The sequence below is a fragment of the Hoplias malabaricus genome, chromosome 12 (assembly GCF_029633855.1).
Source record: "Hoplias malabaricus isolate fHopMal1 chromosome 12, fHopMal1.hap1, whole genome shotgun sequence".
NCBI lineage: Eukaryota > Metazoa > Chordata > Actinopteri > Characiformes > Erythrinidae > Hoplias > Hoplias malabaricus.
The window spans coordinates 27,875,934-27,886,247 of NC_089811.1; the positions used below are offsets into that span (position 1 = coordinate 27,875,934).

Consider the following 10,314-nt stretch of genomic DNA (forward strand, 5'->3'; position numbering starts at 1 on the left):
AAATAATGTAATTAATAATTTAACTATATATTTATTTCATGTGCCTTGCAGCTTTGCGCTATGTAATAAATAAACCTGTCAACGTCATCCATCATCCGTCAGTGGGCGGGCCTAACTCTGATCCAGTCAGATTGATTGGCTAAATTGCACAGTAAGTTACTACTAAAAATTACTACTACTAATTAAAACTACTAATGGTTTTACGATAATGATAAAACTACCAATTATAGTTTTAAAATTATAGAAAAGCTGCCTTTATCTCTTAAGGTAGGCTGCAAATTTAATTGAAAAGGCAATAAGAAACACCCCTGCTGCTCCGTTATCTTCCACTCCATCAGGTTCTACCTCAGCGCACGACAGACTGTACAATATAAGTAAGTTAGCGCTAACTAGGTAGAAAAAGATCCTAGTGTTAGCCAACAGCAGGCTATCAATCTAACTGGATTGGAGTTAGGCCTGCCCACTGACAGATGATGATGGTAGACATTCTTACTCATTTTACCACCAAAATCTCTATATCCACAGCTCTTCAGTACTATTTGTTTAGGTTGTGCAACAACCTAGAATTTCCCTCACAAACCAGATATGGGGCTGCCGGTAACATCTTGTGGAAACACGTCAGAGACCTTTTGTGCATAGAGCCAATTTAAGGCAAGCTGCAATACAGATAATGTGCATTTTTAATATTCTTGCAAATGCCACCATATTAGGAGCGGCATCCGTCAAAAGACATCTCCACCTTTTTCTGAATGCCCCATTCTACCATCAAAGCTGTCTTTACTTCAGTTCTCTGCAGAAGACGACTTTGGAAAAATGTCCCCAATCCCAACAGAACCGTCTACTCATTCTTCTCATATATAAAGTGGCAAGTGACATTTAAATATGTATCCATATCCATATGTATAGATGTCCACATGTCAGACGTAAAAGCGCTCTCTTTCTCTCTCTCTCTCTCTAGAGATACTGGTGCTGCTGAAAGCCTAAGAATAAAGAGTAAAGAATAAAAATTATTTTGAAAATTTAGCTTGAAGATAGAGGCCATAGAACGAGGGTGGTTTCTAATGTTTAATCAGATGGATGTACCGACATCCTATTTCTTCGGACTACAGAAAAAGACTGGGGAGAAAAGGGTTCTCAACTGCTTATGGCTTCCTGATGGTAGGAAGGCACTGGACAATCAGGAAATTATGAGACACTCACAGCAGTTTTACCAAGGCCTGTACAGTGCAGAGCCCTGTTATCAGATAGCAGTGGAATGTGGCTGCTGTGTGACCTGCCTCACCTGTCTGAGCAACAAAGGGCAGACTTAGACAGACTACTGACTTTCGAGGAGCTCAAGGCTGCTGCGCATGGGCAGTCAGTCAGAGGGCAGGGCCCCCCCGGGGTTAGATGGCCTGACAGCAGAGTTCTATAAGACGTTCTGACCTCTTATTGGGCCAGGCGTGCATGATATTTTTCTAGACTGTATAGACCAGGGACTAATGCTGCTCAGCTACAGAAGGGCAGTGGTGACCCTGCTGCCAAAAAAGGTGACCTCTGCTTTTTGAAGAATTGGTGTCCGGTTTCACTTCATTAAATTGACTATAAGATACTGTCCAAAGCCTTAACCAATCACTTGAAGAGATGCATAGCATCCGTCACTGAAGACAGATGTAGTTATCAGTACTTTTGTGTTCCAAACCTCTCTATTTTTGATAATCTGTTTTCATTCAGAGATCTGCTCACTCACACTGAGCTAGAAGGGCTGGACATGTGGCTCATTTCTCTGGATCAGGAGAAGGCGTTTTAAAGTGTCAATCATCTCTACTTCCTAAAGACTCTTGAGGCATTTGGGTTTGGTCCTAAGTTCCTTTCATATATCATGAAGTATACTGAAGTGTTTAGTTTATTGAAGATAAATGGATGTCTTTCGAGACCTTTTCCTGAGACCAGAGGAATATGACAGGGCTGTGGGTTCTCAGGGCTGCTGTACACACTGGTGGTTGAGCACATGAGGAAATGGCTATGTGGAATTTCAGCCCAGGGACCCAGTACCAGAAAGGTGAAACTGACTGCGTATGCAGATGACATCGCAGAACTTGTGAAATGACATTGCTTGGGTGGATGAGTGCCTTGCTAAATGTCAAAAGGCCACTTCAGGACGAGTTAACTGGAGTAAAAGTTCAGCACTGTTAGTGGGCTAGTGTATGGGTAGGGCCCCACCTTGGCTTTCCCAGCTATGTTCCTGGACCTTGGAAGGGTTAAAAATACTTGGTGTTTTCTTTGGGATAAGTTTTTATATGCGAAGGTACTGAGATGGATTGGAAGACCAGATCCATGGCTGACTTCAGCACTGGAAGTGGGTCAATGGGAATCGGGAGTCCAGCCCTGTCTGCATTGGTCAAGGTTTTTCTCTGGACTTTTAGAATAAGTTTGCAAAATTCTTCATGCAGGACTTCATTGGGATGCTTGTCGCTTCTAGTGTAGTCAAGATGACTGAGTGGACCCCAGACTTCACTACCGTAGAACGCAATGGGCAGGATTACACTGTCAAAGATCTTTAACCAGATTTGAATTGGGATGTAAGTTTCGTGGAACTGTTTCTTGATTGAATAGACGGATCTGCAGGCCTTTTCCTTCAGTGCATCCACCGTCAGGCTCAGGGCTCCTGAGGCACTGATTTTGAGCCCCAGGTAATTATAGGAATGGATGTGATCTAGGGCAGTGTCTCCTAGATTGAAAACATATCTGCCATCCTGAAATCGGACTTTCTTTTGGAAGATCATGACTTTAGATTTATCAGGGTTTACTGTAAGGGCCCAGATCTGAACCCCTCCAGTAGGTCCAGGTGCTGCTGGAGACCTGTTTCAGTGGACGACAGCAGCACCAGATCATCTGCGTAGAAAAGGAACTTAACTTTTGTTAAGTTTAGTGTCAGGCCGGGGGATGCAGAATGCTCTAGTAACATGCTAACTCATTGATATATATGTTAAAGAAAGTAAGGAGACAAGTTGCAGCCCTGTCTGACACCACATCCCTGAGAGAGTGAAGACCAATCTTTACTCCACACTTATTACTGACATACATTGATTTAATGATGTCATAGACTTTACCCCCCTACACCATTCTTGAGAGTTTTATAATATAAACGTTCATGCGAAATAGAATTGAACGTTTTTTTAAAGTCTATAAAACATGCAAAAACTTTTGTTTTGTTTTGTTGGTGGACATGCTGGTGGATGTGTGTAGGGTGTGAATATGGTCAGTCGTGCAATGATTTGGAAGAAAGCCAATCTGTCCTTTACTCAGGACACTGTGCTCAGTAAGGAAGGCCTGTATCCGAGCGCTAATGATACAGCAGAATACCTTCGCCAGGTTACTGCTCACACACACGCCCCTTTAGTTGTTTGGGTTGATTTTGTCTCCACTTTTATAAATCGGGGGAAATAAGCCCATGGCACCAGATCTCAGGAAAGCAGCCAGTCTGAAGAACAATTTTGAACAACCTGAGCAGAACCTGCTGCAGCTGAGGACTGCTGCACTTTAGCATCTCAGTCCTGATGCTGTCAGGTCCACAGCCTTTTCTCAATTTAAGATTCTTAATTTGGGTATTTAATTCTTCTTGAACAATTTGGTAATCCAGTGGGATTTGAAAGTGTTTGATTATAGCTTCTAGGGTTACCAGCTTAACAGTATGTAAACTTCCCTAAATAGTCCCCTTGGATCCTACAGACCTGAGAATCGACAGAGGTGCATTAGTTCTCGCCCGTTCCTATTCAGGACATGGTCAAGACAATTTCTTTGAGAAGTGAAAGTGTTGAGGGGAATAGAGGTTTGGTTGAAAATATATTTGTTATCAGCAGAATTGACAATATCATTGTCTTGTCCTGTCCTGGCATTTAAATCTCCGATCAGAATGACATTACCCTGGGCCTGGAAATGTCTCACTTCATAATGAAGATTCTTAAAGAAATGCTCTTTGTAGTATTGTGATTCTAGCGGAGGGGCATATGCTGCACATATGTACAGTTCTTTTTCACATTCAATAATAATTTTCTTTAATGTAAGCCAAATGTGTGTGGATTCTCTTAATTTCTGATAAACAGGATGATAAATCTCCCAGGTATCATATCGTAACCCCTCCTGAATGTCTGCTGTGTTTGATGTTTTTGTGTTTTAGAAAGGGTAACGGAATTTCTTTTTAATTTGGGAGACAGTGAGTGTTACTACCATTTTTACACCATGTTTCTAAAAGTATTATTATGTATTATTATTATGACCTGAAATACTGGCTAAAATGTCTAGTTTTTTTTGTTTTTAAAACCAAATGTTGAGCTCTGGCTCTCTCTGTGGAAGGTCGGAGGGGCAGTATTTCGTAGTCACATTTCGGAGCTGCTCTGTCTAGAGGTGGGCAATACTAGGAATTTTGGTATCGATCCGATACCAAGTAAATACAGGTCCAGTATTGCCGATATCGATACCGCTAGTCTTCGCCACGTGCCGGTGCAGAAGCAAAAGACGATTTTTACACAAGTATTGATCAATACCAATACCAACGCTGGTATTGATATTATCGATATTTGGATCGATCCGCAAACCTCTAGATCTGGTTTAAGTTCTTCTTGTATTCTTGACAGATCGGCTTTCAGAGTCTGTTCTTCTTTCCAGAGTGTGTTAATTTTTTCTTCAATTTGTCCAATTTGAAACTGTGTTTCTTCTCTGTGTTCTGTTAGTTCAGTTTTTAGTTGTTGTAACATGCGATTCTCAAAAACATTATTTTATTTTATCTCCATTAATTAGCTCTACCTCCAGCAGGGGCAAGGCAGTCCTGAATGCATTTCACTGTTGAAGGAGTTCTGGGTGTCATAGGGCTGATGGAGGGGTATGGATTTATTTTTTTCCACAAGTGACTTTAGTCTTGTTCAAAATGTTCCAGTTTTGTTTGAGATCCCTGAATCATGATGGTTCCATTGTTATAAACATTTATATGAAAGTTGGAGGTGGTGTAGGGGTAGAGTTGTCTCATAGCTTTGTTTCCACACATTTTAAAAAGCTGATTATCAGAAAGAAGAGTCGAGTGACAGATGTCTGGGTGATCTGTATAGAATAGTAGATCAGATTTAATACTTCTTCTGTGTGTAAGTGTAAAGTCTGCCTTTAGTGTTTCTGGGTGTTTTCTTAATATATCTGCCTTATATTTTTTATTTTTGTTATCACTGGAGACTTATTCATGATAGCTGATGGCTAGGGCACTCAGGCCCCTCCCACTGTGCTGCATTAGGAGTGTGTGGGTTAGTAACTGACAGGGGTTCTGTTTGAACATGCAGTCTTCTATCAGAGCTCAATATGGTGTAACAGCACTAAAACTGTTACACAGAGATGAGCTTACCCCCTTCTAGGTTTAGTCCAGTCAGTCTGCCTTGTTCTTTTCTTCCACCTGTACCCTTCCTTTCTGATGTTGTTCACCTCTCCTGTGCTCTCCTCACTGCTCAGCTTCTGTTGGCTGTTGTTTAGATTTGATTTTGCTGTATAGGCTATAGGGCTCAGAAGACACCTTAATCTACTATGTTTTTTACCTCTTTAATTTGCTGAAAGGTCTTTTAAAATTAATCTGAATATTCCTGACACATTTAAGTACAATTTGGATTACAATCTGCTGCTGTACATATCCAAAAAATCAACACGAAAGGTTTAGATGTTAGGAGCTCATATTCTTTGCTGCTGTTCAGTTAAATTAGAATTCATAGCACGATCTCTCTCTCGCCCTAGGCTTTTCTGCTTTTGAATCTATTCCCGAAGCAGTCACGTGGTTGTGCCGAAATAATGCTTCGGACGTCATTGGTCACACGATCGTTGTAGACCGAATCAAGCACCGACACAGTGATTCGAGGCAACGGGTGTCATTTTTTTGACACACGCCTCGAAGCTTCAGATTCAAGGGTGCCATCACTACGAGTAAATTAGTGATGGGATGTTCGGCTCTTTCGGCTCCAAAACAGCTCTTTGCTTGTTATAATTTGTAACCTCGTATTATAGCCTAAATAAGCAAAAATTAATGTGCTGAGAAGCACATTTGCCTTCAGTCTTTTTAACTGCTAAACTTTATAATTGCTTTATTTGGTGCATTTGTCCTGTTAGAAAAAAAACCATTCTTACTTTTTTTATCATTCAAGAAAATAAGATGACTGGACTACGGGCCATGGGATTATACTGTTGCGTTAAAGCAGAGTGGGAATAGATTTATGTCCCCCTCTCCTTTAGCTCAATGGTATAATCCCATGGCTGCATGGGGTACCTGTTAGTTCTGCCCGTCCTCAGGTTTGTGAGCAGAGCTAATGAGAAATAGGGGAGTCGGCTCTTCTGATTCACTACCAAGCATCGGCTCTTTTGCGAACGACACATCACCAGAGGTGTTCAGAACTCTGCTAGCTGAGGTGTGCTAGGACTTCTGCAAACATCAGGGAATACCTTATTCATCGAGTTCTTACATTTACAGTTCTCTGCTTATACCCGAGGACACTTTTTAACCTTCATTACTGTCGCAGGAGTGTTCTCAGAGCTCATACAGTAAAGAGATATGCTTTAAATCAAACCATATTCTCCAGCATGTGTGGCAAGTTTTGTTGTTTGTACTAAATTATTTTTTTTCATTTGTGTATTTTCTGGCTCCTTCCCACTGAAACCCTGGCTTCAGGAGGAGAGCGGCTAACCCTCAGCACTGCCACTGACAGCAAGAGGAGAGACTTGCGAACTTCTGCAGATATCAGAACTTCATCACAGGTCAGTAGGAAACGATGTGGACGATGTTAGACCTGTTTAGGGCGCCCCCTTCCCTCAAAAAAGGCGGTTTTCCATCCACCGAGTTTTTGCGAACTATGAAAAAACCTGTATGGCCAAAATTGACCAAAATATAAAACACCCAAATATCACAACAAGAGTTTTACGCTGGGAGGGGGTGGAAATGTTAAAATATCGCTAAAACGCAAATGCGCACAATGGCGATGAAAAAGGGTTTTTCGAATAAATAGTGCCGTTTCAGCTAGTTTATAAATACCGCGCATGCGACGCAGCGCGCGCCGGAGCCCCGGACTGATCCCGTGACCATGGGATTTTAATGGACTCCCCCACTCTCCTTCCTCTTCTGTCTTCGAATATTACCACTGTTTTCACACCAGCACCCGAGCTTCTTATTTTAGTGCATGTGTGGAATACAGTAGACACACAGCAGCACTGAGCAAAAGTCAGAGACTACACAACATTTTACTTTCCGCTCAAAATTTCAAGACCATCTCTATAACACAGAAATGAAACAAAAAATATAAAATCAAGCTTTTTATTATAACGTTTGTTTTTGATATAATCGACTCACTCGGATCTCTCACACACTCTTTTCGATGCCGCCCCTGATCGCGGGGTCCTGGTCATCTGAACATCGCAAAAGTTCATTACACAAAACATATGCGAACGTTTTGGATGGAAACCCACCTACAGTGGTATCCAGAAAACAGGTTTTTTTATGTTAAATTGGCTTGAGGGAATTAGTGAATTTAAAGCCACTCAAGTAAACTAATTTTATTAAACTTTTTGTTTCTTTTTATTGAATTGCATAATTGTTGACTGATCCATTTTCTGTGTATTGTTATAAGTCACTAAACACTTGTAAACCAGAGGGTTTATTTTTTCTCATTTCAACGTTTGGATGCCTCTGAATGGCCTCATCACCTATCAGCGACCACCATGGTGAAGAAATTAATCGTTGATGTGGACTGTGGAGTGGACGATGCCCAGGCCATCATGATGGCTTTGGCTGTGCCTGATGTCCAGATCCTGGGCATCACCTGTGTTTATGGCAACACCAGTGTAGAAAATGTGTGCAAAAATGTCTTACGTGTCCTGAAAGTATGTGGCCGACTGGAGGTACATCTCATTTCAGTAATGTGCTGTTTTAATCTAAAATGTTTTCACACAAATATGAGGTTCGTTTTGTTCATGTGCTATTAACTTGCATGCAATCTTCCCAGAATTAAGACATTTGATTCGTATAATGATTTTTATCAAAATGCTTGTGAACTTTAGTAATTGTCTCAAAAGCCTTGGATTCATGTCAGACATTGTTTCTCTGATCATCACATGTTTGGATGTATGCTCCAGATTCCTGTGTTCAAAGGAGTCTCAAAATCAATTCTGGGGAATGTACTAAGTGCTGGTCACTTTCATGGAATAGATGGGCTTGGTGATGCTCCAGACCCTGATGCTCCTGGCCTGGAGCTATTGCAAAAGGAGGGAGCAGTTTCAGCCATTATCCGATTAGCCAGCGAGAATCCTGGTGAGGTATGTAGGTTTTGTAGTAAGGGAACAAGTTCTTGCAGGTGCTTCCTAAAAGTATCTGTATGCTTTTACCCTTTGCTGTAAGGTTTTCTCCAGTAAGCAGTTGTGTGGTATATTTGTATGAACAACTCCTGAATATTAGTTAAGGAATGTTTTTGGTTCTTTCAGGTGTCTGTAGTGTCTACAGCTCCACTGACAAACTTGGCAGTGGCAGTAAAATTGGATCCTACCTTACCGCAGAAACTGAAAAATCTGTACATCATGGGGGGCAACACAGACGGTAGGTACATTTTATCTGTTTTGTTGATTGAACAGGGTTACCTTTTGTACTTATTTTTGATATATAACCTGTTTCTACCAGTTTATCAAATTTCATTCTTGTCTATTTTATAGAGAATTATTACTGGCTTGTTATTGAATTTTAAAAATGACTATATACATCTCTATCTTCAGCTAGAGGAAACACTACTATATGTGGAGAGTTCAACTTTGCAGCTGACCCTGAAGCAGCGTACATTGTGCTGAATGAATGTGTGTGCCCCACTTACCTTGCCTGCTGGGAGTTCACATGTCACAGTAAATTATCCTGGGTAAAGTTCACCTTTTCTAACTACATGGTACATTTTATCTTTAATGTTATCAGCAGACGTTCATGAAATGTTCAGTTACAGACCTTCATGGAAATCCTAAAAAGCATGTAATGTTGGAACAAGTCCTTGGAAAGTTAACATGTGTTTCTGGAACCAACATTTTAAAGCAGTGGTTTTCGGAGTTCTGAAAGAAACAAAAATGAGGCGATTTCAAAGTGATAGGTGCTTTAGGTGAAAACAGCACGGTGCTTAGAGCATGTGCCCACAGTGGTTCTCGGAGCTTGTGTAATAGGTTAAGGATGTGTGTCATTTCTACTGTTAAACAGTATTTCAGGGCTCTAACGGTATGAAGATTGACCACATTTTCCTTCAGCCAACTTATTTATTTATTGCCTGTGGATGTTGCCCTTTTCGGTTCAGGAGTATTTGGGGGAAAAAATGTGGGGGCATAGCCCCATTTTCTTACAGATATTGAACTGTGTGTTTATGCATAGCTCATTTTGTATTTTTTTTTTAACACAAATTTTATTAAAGCCTAATTATGAATAATAATTAGCATTATGTAATGTACACATGAACAGTTAGATTCTTCTGTTTGATCCAAAGTTCTGAAACGTGGACTCATCTATCCATAACACAGTTTAGATTTTCAATCAAGTAGTAAGTAAATTTTTTGAGGTCATACCACGTGCTGCTTCTGTTACGATGCTCAAAGACTAAAGTAGATCTTCATTCATTAAAATATCATGGAGCTGTAGGAAAATATTTAAGTTATACATTGCCTTTTATAGGAGTTTTGTGATGACTGGCTGGCTCAGGACACACATAAAGCTCGATTCATGAAGAAGATATTCAAACATAGTATGGACGCCTGCTACAGCGAGAGGATGGAAAAGGAATTGGTGGCAGGACAGGGATTCATCTCCTGTGATTCTTATGCTATGGCAGCTGCCATTGATGACACATTCATCCTTGAGAGTGACTATAAGGCTGTCAGTGTGGAGCTCACAGGTACATACTCCAGAGGAATGATGATTGTAGATCACCTTGAGATTCTACAGAAAAATCACAAAGCTTGCATTATGAAGAAGGTGGACTTAGAGAAGTTTAAGGAATTAATGATGAATTCTTTGAAGTAAATATTTTCACAGAAACATGATTCCTGCTACTGTGAATATGATTGTGTCCTGGGAACAAATCAAGTCTATTTTTAAAAGAAGGGAAAATACCTTCAACATAATCATGCTTTGTATTACTAATTTGGAATGTGTTGATGGTTTTGTGTTTATTTCATTTTTAAAAACTTTTTTTAAATAAAAAATAAAGCTACAGTGCAAAGCTAATGTAAAGATTTTTTTTTAATTATTTATGTTTCATAAAATGAAAAAGAACAATGATCCTGATTTGTAGGGAATTT

At 40.3% G+C, this 10,314-nt stretch overlaps 1 protein-coding gene across 2 annotated transcripts; it reads left to right on the forward strand.

The window, feature by feature from the left end:
* Window positions 1-6,210: 6,210 nt before the first annotated feature.
* si:dkey-4e7.3 (uncharacterized protein LOC402865 homolog) lies at window positions 6,211-10,312 on the forward strand. 2 transcript variants are annotated; one of them, XM_066641375.1, is made up of 7 exons: window positions 6,211-6,546; window positions 6,674-6,759; window positions 7,709-7,896; window positions 8,131-8,310; window positions 8,476-8,587; window positions 8,761-8,897; window positions 9,689-10,312. In XM_066641375.1, exons 3-7 carry the CDS (start codon window positions 7,717-7,719, stop codon window positions 10,034-10,036), a joined length of 957 nt encoding a protein of 318 aa, XP_066497472.1. In that variant the 5' UTR covers window positions 6,211-6,546; window positions 6,674-6,759; window positions 7,709-7,716; the 3' UTR covers window positions 10,037-10,312. The 2 variants fall into 2 exon arrangements, with proteins under 2 accessions (XP_066497472.1, XP_066497473.1); XM_066641376.1 differs by having other exon boundaries at window positions 6,211-6,413.
* Window positions 10,313-10,314: the final 2 nt, after the last annotated feature.